The 20,877-nt window shown below is 36.5% G+C and overlaps 1 protein-coding gene across 10 annotated transcripts in view; it reads right to left on the reverse strand.

Moving 5' to 3' along the window:
• Positions 1-20,877, reverse strand: part of DLGAP1 (DLG associated protein 1) — a 945,880-nt gene that overhangs the window by 37,141 nt on the left and 887,862 nt on the right. For 8 of the 10 annotated variants that reach the window (XM_037805638.1, XM_037805640.1, XM_037805637.1 and 5 more), the window contains 2 exons: positions 19,533-19,906; positions 9,934-10,025 (listed from right to left, as the gene is read on the reverse strand). In XM_037805638.1, coding sequence (XP_037661566.1) covers positions 9,934-10,025; positions 19,533-19,906 — 466 coding nt within the window. The remainder of the gene's footprint in view (positions 1-9,933; positions 10,026-19,532; positions 19,907-20,877) is intronic. The other 2 variants (XM_037805641.1, XM_037805646.1) reach the window with 1 other exon arrangement.

Consider the following 20,877-nt stretch of genomic DNA (forward strand, 5'->3'; position numbering starts at 1 on the left):
CAGTAGTTGATAGAAATTTAGAAAATCCAAAAATATTTAAAAACTAGAGAACATACTTCCAAGTAACCCATGGGTTAAAGAATAAATCAAAAAGGAAATGAAGTGTTTTGAACTGAATGAAAATGATAATACAATATATCAAGATTTGGGAGATGTACTTAAAATAGAAATTTATAGCAGTAGACACCAATAGTAGAAAAGAATGGGCATCTCAAATTTATGCTCCACTTCCACCTTAAGAAAATAGAAGAGCAAATGCCATCCACAGTAAACAGAATAAAGGATATTAAAAAAATAAGAGTAGAACTCAATGAAATAAAAAAAGAACAGAAAAACAATAGAGAAAAATCAATGAGTCAAAACTGGTTCTTTGAAAAGATTAATAAAATTGATAATCCTTTACCTAGCCTGATGAGGGAAAGAAAAGATCAAGGTTGTGGTGATGAACGCATAACTATGTTACCATACTGTGGACAGTGGATTGTATACCACAGATGATTGTATGGTGTGTGAATGTATTTCAATAAAACTGAATTTAATAAAAAAAAATGATATCAAGGGAATATTATGAAAAATTTTATACCAATAAAATGGATAACTTACATGAAATAGACAAATTCCTTGAAAAACACAAACTATCAAAGCCCAAGCAAGAAGAAACTGATTACCTGATTCGTCTTATATACATCTTAAAGTAATTGAATTTGTAGTTACAGATTTTCCCACAAATTTCCAGATCCAGTTGGCTTCATTAGTGAATTAAATCAAACATTTGATGAAAAAACAATATCAATACTCTGCAAATTATTCTATAATTATTAAAGGGGAAAAAATACTACCTAACTCTTTCCCAAAGAACAGCATTACTCTGATATTTTGATATTGAACGACAAAGACATTGAAAGAACACTATAGACTAATATCCCTCATGAATATAGGAGCAAAATCCTTAACCAAATTTCAGCAAATAGAATCAAATAACATATAAAAAGGATTATACATGATGACTAAATGGGGTTTATACCAGGAATACAAGGTTGGTTGAAAATTCAAAGATCAGTCAATGCAGGACAACTGGATGTCTATATGCAAAAGAATTAAATTGGACCCTTTCTTCACACTATATACAAAACTTAACACAAAATGGGCCAATGATGTAAATATAAAAGATAAAACTATAAAACTCTCAAAAGAAAACATGGGGGCAATCTTCATGACAAATCTAGCAATTATTTCTCAAACATGACACCAAAAGCACAAGCAGTAAAAGATAAAATAGATAAACTGGACTTTATCAAAATGAAAAACTTTTGTACAGCAAAAGACACTATCAAGAGAGTGACAAGGCAACCCACAGAATGGTACAAAATAGTTGCAAATCATATATCTAATAAGGATATAGTACCTGGAATATATAAAGAACTTTAACAACTTGGCAACAAAAATATAAAACAACCCAATTTAAAAATGGTCAAAGCACTTAGATATTTCTCCAAAGAAGATACACAAATAGTCAACAAGCACATGAAAAGATGCTCAGCATCATTAGTCACTAGGGAAATGCAAATCAGAACGATGAGATAACACTTAACACCAACTATGATGGCTATCAAAACAAGAAAAATGGAAAATAATAAGTGTTGGAAAGGATATGGAAAAATTAGAATCCTCATTCCTTGCTGGTGGGAATGTAAAGTAGTATAGACCTTTCGAAAACAGTTTGGCCATTTCTCAAAAAGTTAAACATAGAATTACCATATGACCTAGAAATTCCACTCCTATGTGTATACCCAAAAGAAATAAAAATAAGTGTTCAAACAAGAGTTTGTACATGAATGTTCATAGCTGTTTTAATTCTCAATAGCCAAATTGTGGCAACAACCCAAATGTCCATCAAAAGATGGATAGATAAACAAAATGTGGTATATACATACAATGGAATAATATTCAGTCATGAAAAGGAAAAAAATTTTAACACCACTAAATAATATAGTTGACTGTGGTTAAAGGGGAAGTTTTAGGTTGTATATATGCTACTAGAATGAAAAAGAAAACTTAAAAGCCATGTAACTGCACAACACAAACAATGAACCCTAAGTTAAACCATAGACTATAGGTAATAATATAAATTTTAAAATGTGCTTTCACTAAAAAAAAAAAAAGGGTGATGTTCTGATACATGTTACAACATGGATGAACCTTGAGAACATCATGTTAAGTAAAAGAAGCCAGGTGTAAAAGGTCACATATTATATGATTCCACTTACATGAAATACACAAAATAGAAAAATCCACAGAGACAGAAAGCAGATTAGTGGTTGCCCAAGGTGTGACTGCTTAATGGGTATAAGATTTCCATTTGAGGTGACAAAAATTTTCTGAAACTCAATAATCCTGTAGTTGCATAATACAGTGAAAGTAATTAATGTCCCTCAAATCCATACTTAAAAATTGTTAAAATGGTAAATTTTACAGTAGTGTATTTTAAGACAATTTAAAAAAAATCAATTGATGCAATTCACCATATTAACAGTCTAAATGTAAAAAAAACCTAGTGACATCTAGTATTTGACAAAATCCAACATCCATTCCTGATCATAATTCTCAACAAACTAGGAATAGAAAGGAACTTCCCCAACTATATAAAGGACATACGCAGTGATGAAAGACTGAATGTTTTTCCCCAAGATCAATATAAGGCAAGGATGTTCATACTTACTACTTCTTTTCAACATTGTGCTGGAGGCTCTAGGCAGAGCAATAAAACAAGAAAAAGAATTAAATACCTCTTTACTGGCAGACAGCATGATAGCCTATGTGGAAAATTTTATGGAATCTACAAAAAAGCTACTAAAACTAATAGGTAGCCAAAACTACTAGGCAGCATTACAGGATATAAGATCAATATACAAAAAATAATGGTATTTCAATAAACTAATAACTGTTGGAAATTGATATAAAAATAAATACCATTTACAATAGCAGAAAAATATGAAATATCTATGGATAAAGCTGACAAAATATGTGCAAGACCTTTACACTGTAAATTACATAATGTTGCTGATTGAAATTAGGGAGAACTAAATAAATGGAGACATATTGTTAAGATGTCAGATCTCCTGAAATGAATGCAGAGATTCAACTGAAATCCAGTAGGTCATTAATAGCAATTAACAACAAAGTTTCTAAATTCATATGGGAAGTCAAAGGATGTAGAAAACCTAAAATACTTTGAAGAGAAGAAGGAAGTTGGAGGACATACGCTACTCGATTTCAAGACTTATTGTAAAGCTGCAGTAGTCAAGACAGTGTGATATTGGCAAAAGAAAGATGAATAGATCCATGGAAGAGAACAAAGAATCTAGAAATAGACCCATACATATATGGTCAGTTGATTTTTGAAAACAGGTGCAAATGATGTTCCTATACAAATACTAAGCTTTGATCCACACCTTGCACCAGTCACATACCAGTCGCTAAAAGTTAACCGAAAATGGATCATAGACCATAGAGCCTGAAACTATAAAACCTCTAGAAGAAAACACAGGAGAAAAATCTTTGTGACCTTGAATTAAGCAAAGATTTCTTAGACACAACATCCAAAGTACAATCTGTAAAAGAAAAAAAGAGACTTCAGAAAATTATAAACTTCTGCTCTGCATCACTGTTAAGAATAAGGAGAGACACTAACAAACTACAGGCTGTGAGAAAATATTTGTGGATCACACATCTGAGAGAGGACTTTTGCCCAGATTATATAAAGAACTTTCAATATTCAAAAATTTAAAAAAAAAAAAAAAGGCTCAGTTTAAAATGATTTGAATAGACTCTTCACTAAAGAAGATACATGGATAGCAAATAAGTTCATGAAAAGATGTTCAACATCATTAACCATTAGGGAAATACAAATGAAAACCACAATGAGATAGCACTATATACCTATTAGCACTTTTAAGACTGATCATATCAAGTGTTGACAAGAATATGGAGCAACTGGAACTAATACACACTGTAGGTAGGAATGTAAAATGGTACAATCACTTTGGAAAACACTTTGGTTGTTTCTAAAAACATTAAACATCCACCTACCATAAAAGCCAGTTATTCCACTACTAAGTTTTCACCTCAGAAAAATTTCCCTACAAAGACTTTTGTATACAAATGTTCCTAGAGGCTTTATTTATAATTGCTCCAAACTGTAGATGACTCAACTGTTCATTGGTGGGTGAATGAATAAAGAAATTGTGGTATATCCATCCATTAGAATACCACTCTGCAGCAAAAGGCACAAACTACCAATACATGCAAAATATGGATGAATATCAAAATAATTACGCTAACTTAGAGAAAGGAAGCAAAAAGAATTACATACTGTATGATTCTATTTCTAAAAAATTCTACAAAATGTAAATGAGTAACAGAAAGCAGATGGGGGAAGGGGTAGGGGTTGGAGAGGGTAAGTGGAAAGGAAAGACTGATAACAACAGGGCACAAGGAAGTTTGGGGGTTGATGGATAAGTTCTTATGTTGATTGTGGTGATAGTTTCATATCATTTATATATACATATTTGACAAGTATTATGCTTTAAATATGGTCAATTTGTATGTCAATTATATGTCGCTAAAGCTGTTAAACCAAAAAAAGTATATGATATGATTTAAGGAAGAGAGGTTATCTGTACAGTGCTGCAACACAACTGCTGTGGAGATTTCCCTTCTCCATCATTCTGAGAATTCCCTTTCTCTCTCTCTTTTATTGGATCACTTGTTTCAAGGACCCTATATTTTCTTCTTTCTTTATTCTTCTCTTATGTTACTGTCTAGAAATTTCTTCAAATTTATCTTCCAACTCTTCTGCTTTGTTTTTCAGTTCTGTTTATTAGGGTTTTAACATTTAAGAGCCCTTTTCATGTCATTCTTTTTACCCCATGCCCACCCCACAGGAGGATAAGATGATGCTCTGTGTAAGACCTTATCAATTTCCACATCCTTTGTGGAGACTTCCTTATCCACACCCTCCTCTCCTTTCTCTCAAAAGTAACTTTTGTTTTCTGAATGTTCCTTTAAAAAATGGTTCTTGTTCTTTGGATCTTCCCCCATCTCTCTGGGTTTGCCAATCCTTGGCTGCCTGCTCACTTGGGCACACTACGAGCCTGATTAGATGTCTGCTTTAGGGCGGGGCTTACCCATTCACTGTAGGGTGGGCTGGCTGGGCTTTCACCTCGCAAAATCCCTGATGTAAATTTTGGGTCTTTTTGTTCAGGATGGTCATTCCCCACAATAGGCTCTTCCAGACTCCTGGCTATAGGGTAGAGGCCTGGCTGCCAGGATTCTGGGAGCTGATTGAGTGTGAGAAGGCTTGGGGCAGGGTGTTCTCAACACCCCATTTGTACATTTTCCCTTACTCCCGCTTTCAGTACAATAATCCTGAGCTGATGTCTTCTAGACCAGAGAGCCTTTGCTGGCCTCCAAAGAAGATAAACCTCTAATCCTCCCAGAGTGTGGGAGAAGGGTTGCCTCTTGGCTTTGCATTTTCAAGAAGCTTTGAGCTCCATCTTCACTCCCACTTTAGAGAGGCCCAATGCTGTCAATTCCAAGCCTTTTGTGGGCCCTGAAATTTAAATTAAATTACATCTTGGATTTCTGCACTACTGGTTTTGATTCAGCTTTCTCTTGTCTGCTAAGCCAGTTATAACTTGTCCATCTGTTTTCCAGCTTCTACAATTTTGCTATTTTCTCTTTTGTTCTCTTTGTCCTTAGGGGTTTATACCAAAAAAACAGAACAAACAAACAAACAAAAACCAAAAACCAAAAAATATCCTTTTACTATTGTCCTTTTTTTTTCAGAAGGCCTCAAAAATGGATGTATTTTTTTCACTAATTCTAATTGGAGGTCAATCCAGAAATACTGTACATATTGAACAGTGGGAGAAAGGGGAAGCAAATTAAGGTCTATCCATTTACTTGGATATTATGCAGACATTAAAAGAGGTCTTTGTCATGAATTTTTTAACTATATGGAGAAAAACAGAAAAGCTTTTCTTATGATATTGAAATATTAGAAAAGTTTGTATACACATAAGATGATTTCAACAATTTTTTAAATGTTCACAGAAAAAGTATAGGCTAAAACACACCCATTTATTACTTCATGGCTAATGTATGAGATTATGGGTGATTTTATTTTGTGATTTATAGTTTTCTATTATTAATAAATTTTTACAATGTATAAATACTATTTTATTTTTCTTATTCATTGATTGGATTAGTCAATAATACATTATCATTGTAGAAAAGGTAGATAACACATACAAAGAATATTATATAATATATAATTATATAATGTTATATAATTTACATGTATATTTTATGCATACATACATACAATATACACATATATAATATATAATATGTATACACACACTCACCCTGTTTTTTTCAATTACTCCAATGCATAGAGAATCATAAACTGTTAGCTGAACGTTTTCCCCCATGTAAAGTTACATATTATTTTTATAATGAATAAAGGAATAATACTCTTCCTTTAGTGTCCACCAGTAGAGTCACTCTAGGGCTAAAGCAAGAAAGTCTACTTTGAGGTCACTGTTAAAATACAATTGTTACTTGGAAGGAAAGGGGAGATCCCTGGGAGCCTCTTGGCTATCTCACCTGGGTAAATAGAAGGGCATGGTTTACTAGATTTGCAGATTATCACCTTGAAAGGCAAAGAGAATCACATACAAATTCCTGGGGAGATGTCAAAAGGATGGGAGAGAATGTGGGCAAGGATTCTGGGAGGTGATGGGCAGAAGGCATTTGTGGAGGTGAGTATTCCCGTGGGAGAGGGCTGGCAAGATTTGCCTGCTCTGTCGAGGCTTGTTTCTGCATTATCAGCAAAGATATGCTTTGGGGATCCCATAGAAAAGGGCCACTTGCTGACTTGTAAAATTGGGGAAGGATATCGAATGTTTGATGCAGATGACAAGTTTCTCCATTGACTTAGGAGAACAGTCTTACTTCAAAACCACATCATTATTTCTGGCTTGGCTCTGCCATGACATTTAAACGAGTGGCATTCGTATGTACACAGTCCCCACCACGAGGGTCTCCACTACGAGGCAGACCCGGAGATGGAGAAGGGACGTGGTGCCTTTACCATCCATGGCATTGTAAGGATGTATGGCTATATGCAAACGAACCAGGAAGACCAGACCAGTAATGCTCTATTTGGATTCCTTTCTCTTGCAGCAGATGGTGCGTTTTATTTTTTACTAAAGTATTATTAACTTCTTTTATTTTCATATGGAACACCGAAGAGCACCTTCAATTTACAAGTCTACCCTTTATAGATTAATCATTCCATTTGAGTGAACTTTGTTGTGTTTGCTTTGGTTCTTAAATTGTGATAGATTCAAAAGGGGATAATAAGTCTCCTGGTCTTTCACAAGGTCTTTTAATCTTCCTCTCTTAGTATTATCTCTTTCTCTGGCTCTATTTTTTCTCTCTTAGGCTTTTTGCTGTCTTTTATCAGTCTGTTTATTTGGGGAAGGAGGAGATGGATTACCATTGGCCATTCAGTGTGTAAACAACTCATCTTTCTCATATGTTAATTAAAAAAAAAAAACCCAACTGTCATTGGGTAATCTCATCTGCCCAATTTTGCTTTTCAAGATGGTATCTAAATGAATTACTACCAGCAAAATTATAAAAAGAATTACAGTTAGAGACAGAAGAGAAAAGTCATCCAGATGGAGCTTGTTTGACAATGGATTTCTTTTGGAGAATCTCAAAATAATCATTTACATCAACGTAAATGCTTAATTACTTTACAGTGGTTATCTATAAAGTGACCTTTGAGGAAGGGGTATATTTTGGCAAGTTAAGCACCAAAATGGTCTGTCAGCCCTTTTGGGGGAATGAATTTTAAATAAATTAACTCGGTTTCAATGAGGAACTGTCCATCCTACAAACTACAATAATTCACTAAATGATCAACTTTTTAAAAACATGATAAAATTGGCTTATTTGAAGTTTGGGGGTTGTATTAGATATGCCCAAATAATGCAATAGTTAGCATTCTTGCAGATGGACAAGTGTCAGGATGCTAATTTGGTAAGGTGTACTAGTTGACTACTGGGGAAATGTTTGAAGTAAAATAAAGGATTGGGATGATTTTCTCTTATTTTTAAAGAGAAGGTAGAGATATAATTGCTTTCTTGAAACTTCAGTCTTTAGAGAGATTCTATTTGGAAACATGATGAAATAGAAGATACTTATATACAGCTTCCTCTGTGTCAGGCTTTATTTCTAAAAGTTTTATATATATTAAACAGCACTTGACATGGCAATGCTCTGAGATTAACACTATTATCTCCCCCTGCCCTTTTCTAGAATTTTCTAAAGCACTGAATTAAAGAAACATATGCCAGAAGGGTTGGTTTAAAAACAATGATTATTAAAACTTGAGGTAAATACAATGAGTAAGCACTTCAGAGTAAAAGAAAGCTATTCTTGGATCTACAATGTTTTATATATTGCATTTCAGTCCTTGACCATCTGTGTGGATATTATAAATGGATATTATGTGTTCAACTTTTTCTCTTATTGCATCATGAGCAATTCCCCATGTTTCTGTGTCTTTTTTATAAATTCCACTTAATTAGCTATATAATATTTTACCTTCGTGATGTGATATAATTTACAAAAGCATTCCCTTATTGTTTGACATTTGATAACTTTTTGTTTTTCACAATATTTCATTCAGGATAGTTCCATGAATATTATTACTGGGTCAATGGATATAGGTGGATGTTTAACTGTTGCCAACTATTGTTATATTAGTTTCCAGAAGGCTTCCATTCCTAATATCAAATATATATATATATAAAATATTTTAAAACTCTTAGATGTAAGTAGAGTGCCAATACCAGGGGGCTCTAAATTAGGACTCAGAGGGCCCCTTTTGCATGAACTGAGGTGTAACTTCCTTTTTAGATTTTCAGTTTATGTCCCATGAAGCCTTACTTACAGAAAGCATTCCATAGATATTACTGAATGGAGGGATTTTACATGGATGGATGAATGAACATTCAAAAGCTTTCTCCTAGTTCACACTAAGAAAGTTAGTGGCAAAGGTGAGACGGTATCCCTATTTATAATCTAGCACGCTCTCTCCTACCATAACTCCAGTTTTACTTGGTTCTGCTGACATTTACTAGACACTTAGTGTATGCAAGGCACAGTCCTGGAAGCTGGGAATTCTGACATCAATAAAACATAGTTCACCCATCAAGGGACTCAGCTCTCTGGGTCAAGTTCTCATTTGTAAAATGAAGGTTTGACGCGAGAGCTCCTGGGTCCCATGATCTTAGGAAACCCTAGATTTCCCACCACTGGATACTAAGACTCTACAGCAAGCTCATTTTAAAGAGCTAGCTACAGGAACTGACGATTCCAGATAATGATAGGGAAGATGAGGGCAGGGATCTTCTCTTTTTCCTCATCTTCATTCATTCATTCATTCACTCACCACTCACCATGCCTTGAGTGCATACCAACCACAGACACTACTGAGTGCTAGGAATAAAAATAGGAATAGGGTAAGTCCTCTTCTCATAAGAAGTCTACAGTCTAAAATGGGAAGGCTTTATGAAGAGGAATCATTTGGCCATCCAAGAGTACCACACACAGTCTTTTTGGCTATGTGTATGTGATGTGCCTATACTACAATTCCAGCTAAAACTTACATGGAGTGGTCTTCAGCAATAAAGCATAGAATGGTATCAGCTAATGTTAATTCAAGCTGACCTTCTAAATGTTCCCAGAAGTTAGTGGGAAATATTGTTAAATCTTGTAGGTTTATCATAGAGAAAAATATTTGTACCATACTTGCCAACCATCAAGAGAAAAGAGGACGACTGTGTGTGGACTTACCACTTCTCTTCTTCTACTTGCACTCCTACGGACTGGAACTTACTGGGTGCTTTATTCTCCCCCGCTTTGTCAGGCTCTTCAGCATCATCCACCTGAGGAAATAATCAAATAAATGGAGGTGTTCCATTTTAATTGTCTCACTTGAAAACCAAATGTCACGTTTCATTTACATAAATCCTAACAATTCTGCAAGCTTTGTGATTTGTAACTTTTTTTTCAAGATTTGCATACCTGATGAGCCATCACCTCCTTACAATCATGCTCTTCGACTCTGCCGAGCTTAGTAAAATGTAATTTTGTTCACCCACAAGATACCTGATAAATGCCTATGATTCCTCTATAGATTTGCAAGTATGTACTTACTTATGAGTACCAACTTAGTGTTTAGATATGGAAACATGTTCTTGGAAGTCTGGTATTTTCAGATATCAAAATACAAAAAAAGAAGGAAAATTCATTTATTATAGTTAGAATTGTTGATACTAGGGCAATTTTACTTTGGGAGATTTAGGTATTACCTTATTAAGATAAACTATAGTTTATCTTCATTTTTTCCACCTGTACCAAGGAACTGGCTTTGAATATCATCCCACAGTTTTTAAATAGCTGGGTATATATTACAGCTCATATGGAAAATGTGTCCGCATATAACTGACAACTTATGTGACAGATTACGACCAACTCAAATTTGAAATAAATTTTATGATTATTCAGAGCAATTAGGTTCCTTCCTCTTTTCCTATGCATACAACAATTTTTTTCTTCTAAATGCAAAAGCAACTGAATGTGTTTTATATAATTAAAATAGAGAAATATGTCTTGTAGAAAGCAAAAGAACCCCAACAATCACTGTCAATCCTTTGATGCAAATTTGTCTTTTAATATATGTAAAAATGAGCATTAATACTAAATTTATATAAATCAACATATATACACATACATTTTTCTGCAATTTGCTCTATTTATTAAGATTGCTCTCTTTGGGATACTTTATCAGGTCACTAAATATGGTTCTATCTCAATCTCTTTGCTGGCTCCATAATAGTCCCTTAATGACTTTATCTAAGCAACGTGGGCACCCGGGTAATTTTCTCTTTATTGCTAGTACATATAATATTACAATTAATATTTCATAGGTATCTTTTTGCATAATTGGGTACATGTTGTTTAGGAAAAATTCCTAGGTGGAAAGGATTGAGTATGCTTGAACATTAAGGAATATTGCCAAATTACTCTTTGAAGCGTTTATGGTTCTACTCTAGTCAGTGTTTAGGAGCATACAGTCCCCTACATCCTCACCAATATAAATATTTGCACACTTTAAAACTTTTGTTAATAACACAGGTCAAAATATTTACTGGCCTCTTGTGCATCGTTTCTGTAAATTGCTGGCTCATGACCTTTGCTCAGTTTTTGTTTTCCTTCTATTGGTTTATTATCTTATTAATAGGATTTCTTTACATTTTCTGACCCTTAACTTTTTCTCTGTTTTATATACTGCAAATACTTTCTCCCAGTTTAGTATTTTATTTTAAACTTTATTTTTCATTGTAGAGAACCTCAAATGATTATGTAGTCATATCTTGCTTTTATGGTTTGGAAAGTCCTTCTTTACCCTGAGCATAATTTTTAAAGTTCAAATATTTTATTTTATGCTTTTGTGGGGTTTTTCCCCGCCATAGCATTTAGTTCTTTGATCCACCATCGTGAAATGTCTTTGGGTAAGATCTAGGGAGCTAACATTATGTTTTTTCCCCACATGGATTATCAATTGATCTGGCTCCATTTATTTGTGAATTTCTTTTTTATTTGAGATGCCACCTTTATCTTATCCCAAAATTTACCCATATATGTTTAGCCATACATTTCTGGAATTTGGTTTCTCATGGCTGCTTTTATTGTGTTGAAATTTGGAAAATACTCTGAATTTTATCAAGTATATTTTTTAGCATTTATCTGGATATCACATTTTCCCCCCATAGGCTAAAAGAACTTTAAATTCCTGAATATACCATACTTGGTAATGGTATAAATTTATAATTTTTAAAAATTAATACTTGGATAAATTCTTAAACTTTTTACATCTATATATGTAGACATGTTAGTCTATAATTCTCTTTTCTTGTGCTCTTTCAAGTGTGAGTCTCAGAGTTATGTTTGTTTGATAAAATAACACAGGAATTATTTGCTTCTTGAATAATTATTTGCTCCTTGAGTTTGGAAGAACTTTTTCTGTAAAATCGTGAGTTTGTACCATTTTGGGGGAGCTATATTTTTTACTTCCCTTGCAATTTATTCTATGTTTATTAGATATCTTCCCCCGATTATACAGTTCCTTTTTTTCTTCCCTCTGTAATTCATTTTATTGAGATATATTCACAGACCACGCAGTCATACAAAACAAATTGTACATTCAATTGTTCACAGTACCATTACATAGTTGTGTATTCATCACCAAAATCAATCACTGACACCTTCATTACCACACACACAAAAATAACAATAATAATTAAAGTGAAAAGAGCAATTAAAGTAAAAAAGAACACTGGGTGCCTTTGTTTGTTTGTTTCCTTCCCCCATTTTTCTACTCATCCATCCATAAACTAGACAAAGGGGACTGTGGTCCATATGGCTTTCCCAATCACATTTCACCCCTGTAAACTACATTTTATACAATCGTCTTCGAGATTCATGGGTTCTGGGTTGTAGTTTGATAGTTTCAGATATTTACTGCTAGTTACTCCAATTCACTAGAACCTAAAAAGAGTTGTCTATATTGTGTGTAAGAGTGGCCACCAGAGTGACCTCTCGGCTCCTTCTGGAATCTCTCTGCCACTGAAGCTTATTTCATTTCCTTTCACATCCCCCTTTTTATACATTTCCTTTTGTGCCAGTATTTGTATTTACATATATTCAATATATGCCCATTTTACTTTGACTTTAAAATTTACCAGCATAAAATTGTCACAAGGGTCTTCTACAACTTTTCAAAAGATAATATCCTTTTCTTGGTCCTAATATTGTTGATTTGTATTTTCCCTCTTTCTCAATCAGAATTGCCTATTTATTTGGTCTTTTCAAAGAACCAATTTTGGTTTAATTTATCAATTCTACTTTAGTTGTTTCCACTGTTGCTCTGTTTTGCTTTCTAAAGCATTTATTTTTACTTTCATCATTTGTACTTCCTTCCTTTTGATTTTTTTTTTTCTAGCTGTGCAAGTTGAATATTTAGCTTATATGTTCGTAGTTATTGGTTAGTTATGAAAGGACATAGGACTATGAATTGCTCTCAGATTATAGCTATGTCCACAGACTACAGTAATAATTTATAGGATTCACATTGTCATTTATTTCATAACAATCTCTAACTTTCTCTTTAACTCAATTGCTATTTAGAAGATGTTTTAATATTTTCAAATGGTTGGATTTTATTGTCAGTTTATTATTAATTTCTAGATTTAATGCATGACGGTTGGAAAACATCACTGCAATAGTTCCTATTTTGGGATGCATTAAAATTATCTCTGTGAGTTAATTAGTTTTGACTTGAGATAAGTCCCCCCAAACAAACAATCTCTTCCCAAATATGCACTGATACTGATTTCAAGAACATCAAAATAAGTTTACAAAGCCTGAATGAATTAAGTACTAGTTCCACAGTTTTCCTTTATTGTTTTGTTGATTAATTATAAATCAGAGATAATGTGAATTTTTAATTTCTCACAGCCCCCTTTCAAAGCACAGTAACAATATACTTGCTTTGTAATGTTCTAAAATAGATCACTAAACTTGGCAGGGACAGGTTTTGCCATTTGTGGTTAGACGTACCTCTTCACATTGGGCATAAGCTATATCTCTGTATACTTGGACAGGTTTTAAAAGCAATAAATAAGAGAATTTTAGGTGTGCAAACAGCAACTTAATTTTATTTTTAAGTCAAAGAATGAGAAAGCAATTGGATTTTCCATGATGTGAAGGATTAAGCTTAATGCTCTTTTAAGCTGTTTTGTAAAATGAGTTTAATAACAGTTGAGGGAAGTCACAATCAAACATCTGGAGGTGAAGGAGTTAGGGTTTAAAACCAGTAAATGAAACTCATCTGTAGCCAAAATTACTCGAGAGACTAAAACTCTGTGCAATATACCATTCACAGTGCCTCTTTTGAGGAGATGAACAGGAGCTGGGTATGGAAAGAAGGGGGAATTTTATATTTTGTTCTGGATTCTTCTCTATCAGATAAATTCTTTGTAACAACACTGTATTCATGTATGATGACTTTGTAATTTTAAGAAAAAAAACTACCCTTAACATTATCCATGACTTCTGCTATAGTCATATGACATTGCTCTAAATCCAAAGCAACCAGTTCCCTCACCACCACCTCCAGCCCTAGAACATGAGAAAAAGCACCAGATGAAGCAGTTTGAGATCCATGTTTTTACATACAAATTCATATCTTTAAATACTCTAGAACCATATTTAGTCCAGTGAGATGCTCCCATGAGAAGAACCTGGGAACCCATACTTCCGACTCATCCTGCTCATCTCATGCTTTTAAGGAACATGCTCATCGAGTGAAATAAGCACATTTAAAATATTTATTTATCGGACAGTGTGCTCTATTCTGGTGATTTACTTGTTGCCCAGAAGCTCCAGGCCCATTTTCTATTCCTGTCTGCTCTGTGGCACTGGGGCCGGTACTCTCCAAGCTACATTTCCCAGGAGCCCTTGCTAGCTGGCTTCCAGGAATGTTCTAACAATGGGGAGGCAAGAGACTTTGTGACTTTGTGACTCCACTGTGTGCTGGTGCCCATCCAGCATTGGTGGGCAGCTGTGCTCCAGCCCCCTTTTCCTCGGACAGCCCCTGAACCGGCTGTACCTCTCGGAAGCTCCAGCACCGTCGGCCATGCCCACCTTGGTGTGCCCTCCTGATGTTCAAGTTTGGTGGCCTTTCTTTGAAGCAACTCAGTACTGGTGACTCCACCTTTTCCTTTTTGTTCCCCTTGTCCTGGAGGTGGTAACTGCATCCCTGCATACAATTATGGCTCTCTCAGGCTTCCAATAACTGCATAACCAATTTTGTGTATTAAACGGCCTCTGAAAAGCCAGCAGGGCTTCTGTTTTCCTGAATGGATTCTAACGGACAGAATATGGTGACAGTCATGAAAATTAAAAATGCTCATGATGTAATCCTCCCAAATGTCATTATCAAAGTAGGATGTGGTAGCCTCATGCTAAGGGGCAGTACCAAAATTCCCCAATGCAGCTTTCTTCAAAATGTGCCTGAGAACTGGCGGTTTGATGTGCCGAACCCTCTATCATGGGACTTGCCCTTATGAAGCCTGTCACTGCAAAGGAGAGGCTAAACTTGCATGTAATTGCGCCTAAGAGTCTCCCCCTGAGTGCCTCTTTGCTGCTCAGATGTGGCCCTCTCTCTCTTTCTAGCCAAGCCACCTTGGCAGGTGAACTCACTGGCTTCCCCCCTACGTGGGACCTGACTCCCAAGGGTGTAAATCTTCCTGGCAACACTGGATATGAACTCCTGGGGATGAATCTGGACCTGGCATCATGGGATTGAGAATATCTTCTTGACTAAAAGGGTGATGCAGAATGAAACAAAATAAAGCTTCAGTGGCAATTTGAGTCGAGAGGTCACTCTGGTGGACATTCTTATGTACTATATAGATAACACCTTTTAGGTTTTAATGTATTGGAATAACTAGAAGTAAATACCTGAAATTATCAAACTCCAACCCAGTAGCCTAGACTCTTGAAGACAACTGCATAACAATGTAGATTACAAGGGGTGACAGTGTGATTGTGAAAGCCTTGTGGATCAGACCCCCTTTATCTAGTGTATGGATGGATGAGTACAAGAATGGGGACAAAAACTAAATGAAAATAGGGTGGAATGCAGGGGATGATTTTGGTGTTCTTTTTCACTTTTATTTTTTATTCTTATTCTGATTCTTTCTGATGTAAGGAAAATGTTCAAAAATAGATTGGGGTGATGAATGCACAATTATATGATGGTACTGTGAACAGCTGATTGTACACCACGGATGATTGTATGGCATGTGAACCTATCTCAATAAAACTGAATTTAATTTAAGAAAAAAAGAAAAAATGTGCCTGAGAGATATCTCCCTTCTCGGCCACGGTTCTCGATGCAGAGAAAAGCAGAGACAGAGGACGCAGAGTGACCAGATGGAAAGCAGAGCAGTGAACCTGCGGACATGGCACTCTGGCTCTAGCCTCTCCCACCTGTCCAAACTGTCAGCTTATTTGCAACAAGGTGTTAGCAACTTCTCAGCTTTACTCAATGTATTTAAATTTATCTCTGTAACTTTTACCCCCTTAGTTATGTCTAAAGCTTGACAAATGTCATGTCCCTAACTTATGTTTATGAAGTAGCTTTCAAAATTTTTAAAGAAACTGCAGGATAATCAAATCTCTGTCCTGAAAAACAAAACAAAACAGAGAAGGCCATGGCAGGTGATGAAATTTTGGTGTGTTTGGCTGATTGTGACTTGAAAGGAAGATAATAACAACTGAATCTAATATTTCTTGAGCCCTTATCATGCCAAGCACTGTGATGAGTGCCTTACAGATACTACGCTAATCAATTCTTACAACAACCTAAGAGGACTCTGTACATTTAGCACCGGCATTATTCTCATTTTCCAGATGAGGAAACCGAGGCATGGAGAAATTAAGGGATTGTCTTAAGTTCACGCAGGTTGTGAAATAAAAGGTGTTAACATTACCTGTTAGGTATGGATTCCACTGGAAGTGCTAGGAAATTCCTGCACCTTTGCAGCCCCCGCCCCCTCCCTTGGTGGCTGCAGCTCCCAATGCTTGCCTGTCTCCCGCTCTCGGATTTTGGATTTCCTAGACATGACTCTGCCTGTTCCTCCTGCCTCAGCTCAGTTTCCCAACTTCAGCTCTGCTGACTTTCTGGACTAGATAATTCTTGTTTTGGGGGGCTGCCCTGTGCTTGGCGGAATGCACATCAGCATCCCTGGCTTCTCCCCAATAGATGCCAACAGCGGCCCTTAGTTGTGTCAAAGACAATATCTCCAGACATTGTCCAGTGCCCCTGGGGGAGAAAATCCCCTTCTCCACCCTGGTTGAGAACCTTAGCCAGCCACCCTAAACCTGACCTCTGGGATACCCGACCCATGGCCCCTGCTTGCCAGCTCTAGTCTGTTTTAGGCAAAAACTACTCTTGATCTTATCCTTGTATTCAAAGCCTGAGATGTCCAGGAAAGTGTTCTAATTCAGAACAAGCTTCTGTAAAAATAAAAAAATAATTAAAATGTAGGGAAAAAAAAAGTTGGGCAAAGCTTGGAAACTCTGGCCCGAACAAAGGTAAAGGGAGTGGGTTGTGGGGAGTCCAAGATCTTGGTGTTATATCTTTTTGGAATTAGTTTTAAAATTAGATTATAAGCTGTATAATGATATTTGATTAGTGTTTTATATCTTTAATGTTTATGTTTACTTATTATTCCCTATCAAAGAAGCAGTAACATGGGGTCCTATTCACAACTGGATAAACCCATGGCTCTGCCAACACAAGGTGTGTGACTTTGGGTGAGTTATTGAAATTCTCAGTGCTCCGGTCCATAGGGTAGAGACCAGATTACACCTGGGCCATGGGATTGTCCTCGGAGTTAAATGAGAGAATTATTTTCCCGCTCAGTCCTCATATATATGCAGCAGGGGACACTGGTGGAGTTGTGAGAGCGGCCTTGTGGGTCAGTAAAAGACCCAGATATTTAAGAAGCAACATGATTTCTGAAGCAAAAACTTTTCTCCCCCAACATTATATGTGGATTTCAGAAGTAGTTCAAAATTACTGAGTGAAAATAATAAGACTATAGATTGAATTTCACATAAATGCTTTATTCTAAGTAAGGACTATTTGGAGAGTAGCCTACAAGGCTAAGTAGCAGAGCCTGGAAAGTGACTGAGACAAATATATAGAAGCATTAAAATAAATTGAATGCTGAGATTGATAAACAATTATCTCCAAAATATAATTAGTGAAAAAAGCAAATCGCAGAAGGGTGTGCAGTACATGCTAACATCTGTTTGAAAAATAAAGGGTATAAATAAAAAATATATGCTTTGTTGAATAGCCACAGAATAACTCTACATGGAGATACAAAAACTGGTTCTTTGGTCTCCTCTGAGGAGGAGAACTGACTGGCTGTTGAATATGGGCAGGTGGCTTGCCACTGTATAACTTTTTATAACTTTCGAGTTTTTTGACCATGGGAATGCATTACCTATTGAAAAATAATATAAAATAAAGGAAGAAATAAATTGAACATTAAAGAAGTAGAAGATAACCACTATCACTGTCTGCCAACCTTGTGCCAAATAGGAAGCTAGCTTTTTCAACTCAATCTTCAACATAATCCTCTGAGGAACGGACAAAGAACCCAAGCCTCAGAAAGATGAAGTAATTTGTCTAGGACAACACAGAGAACTGACCTTTGCTCTGCTCCACGCCTCAAAATCCTTGGAATGGCAGTAGGGCAGTTAGCGTCTAGTGGAAAGCTAGGAAAATTCAAACTGGAGCTGGCTTTGGGGCCTTGTTTCATACTGTGCTACAAGTTCTTTTAGGGACCCTGACAATTTGTGCTATGGTAACCTGTAGGTTCGACAAAGGCTTTTGACTTATTGCTACTAGGGAAAGTTTAATTGCCCTTTAAAAGTGGAATTTGCAGAGCTGACTGTGAAGATACATCATTGCTGAGAGAATGCATCCCATACCTGGCGTGTGTATGTGCCTTCCTGTTGGCTCAGAGTGGATACATTTATTGGACAGCAAGTTGGGCAGTTATTAATCAAAAGGCACAACAAAAGGGGAGAAAAAAATGATTCTTGTCCATCCATAGAAGGAAACTTCTACCAGGGTAAGCCAAGCTGAACAGATGGGAAAACAAGGCGGAATCAGTTTGATCTTATCTTTGAGAAGCAGAAAACAGTGAACTGAACTGAGAAGCCTGATGATTCTCTATCATTTTTATGAAATGCATGATTAAATAGCCAACAATTATGCTAAAACTGATGCACATTCCTTCCTGGTGATGCTGCACAGTGAGTTATTGCTTTCCACACTACCAGGCACTGTGGTCTGGCTCTCCTTCATTCCCACATCTATGAGAAGTGATTTGATACTTTTGTTCTCATATAGTAATTCAATGTAATGCCACCTGATGACCTACCTGGGTTATTCTGGGATGCCCACTCCTTTTTTGATAATCAAAATGCACATTAGGAATTAAGGACACTTGATGGTTGATGTGTCCATGTTTGTTTAATCATCTACAGTATGAGCCACACAGTCAACTTAGAGAACAAAAATAATAGCTCTTAATGTCTACAGATAAAACACCCTTATAATTTAGATCACATTGAACAATGTACGTAGGGAGTCCAGATCCAATTATTTGAAAAACTGGCCCTATACATTGCTATGTCATCCAAAATGGCACAATAGCAAATATTCTGGAAGAAAAACACAAAAGGTGTTAGGTTTCTCAGTTTTGGGGTCCTATTTCAAAGGACAGAAAGGGAGGCTTTGTTACCTGTATCCCGATAGACAGGCACCGGTTTTTCTTGAAGTGGTCCTTCTTTCTGTCCTCCGTGGTGATGGTGGCTATGGTGGTGGTGGTTGTGACGGTGGCAGTGTTATTGCCCATATGTTGGCTTGCAGGGCCGTGGATCTGGGCATTGGCAGCTTCGATGGCGGCCGTCAGAGCCTTCATACTATCCAGGCTCTCCGTGGAGTTGCTGAGTCCAGACTGGCTGATGATATCTCCCCGCTGGCCTTGTCCGTCCATGTAGGCATCCTGGGCAGACTCTGTGCTACTCTGGGCTGTGATAGAAATGAAAGGTTTCGTGGTAGTTCTGGGTGGGACTGGAGGTGGAGTCTTCTTATATGTTGTAATGCAAGATGACACTGGAAAACAGCGAAAACAAAGACACTGTGATTTCTGGGTGGGTTCTCATCCCTGCTACGTAACTGATGTTCACTGGAAATTAGGGCACATGAAACACATGAAGACGTTTAACATTAAACAAATCCATCGACAGACTGACAGGGATCCCTGCCTTGGGAGATATTTGCCTTCTGAGAGGTGACACCACCACAACGTTGAGGGGATAAAAGACTGGAAAAACATCAACCTCTGAAATGGAGGTTTCTGAGATGAAAATTAATATGAAACGGACACGATTAGGCATCTGTAGAAATCTTCCCAGGCAACACTGAGCCCTGAGAGATAATCTATAAACACAGATAAGGCAAGGGTGGGCTCTGTCTTCTCAGGAAAACATAATACAGCTAATGTTAAACTAAGTATCTCACCAGAGAAGACTCTGGTGGTTGACAATAAACAATGAAACGGAAGCAGGGAAAGCAGAGAGGTTGTGAGCAAGCATGTTCTGTTTCTGATATCAAGTAAGAGTTGCCTGGGGAGGTGTGTCTTCAGAAGGTGAAGGACACAGCACAGCACGTTGTCACAGCTTTGTGTGACCTGCTTGCATCAACATCCAGTTCGTGTGTTTGTTTTTATTTTTCTGGATAGTTGCTCACCATATAAACACTTGATCTGAACTTTTTTGATTGTTTTCTGAGCATAACTGCCCACTGGCAGGGATTACACTGCGTAAAAGTCTCCTATTGTGAAACTGAAATTAAATTTGCATTCTAGTTCATCAATCAGTCTTTTCTGTGTGTGTTTGGTCTGTATTTGCCTACTCCCTAAAATGGTCTCATAATGGGTGATTTGATTGAGTTAAGGGATGAAATCTCCCCAGCAGAGCCTTCCTTTTTGGACATGTGCAGTTGAGTCAAAGTCTTCATGGAGGGCTACCCAGCCCCTCTCCCCATCCATCTGATTATCACACTGAGGGTCATGGAGAAGCTTT

The sequence above is a fragment of the Choloepus didactylus genome, chromosome 16 (assembly GCF_015220235.1).
Source record: "Choloepus didactylus isolate mChoDid1 chromosome 16, mChoDid1.pri, whole genome shotgun sequence".
NCBI classification, from domain to species: domain Eukaryota; kingdom Metazoa; phylum Chordata; class Mammalia; order Pilosa; family Megalonychidae; genus Choloepus; species Choloepus didactylus.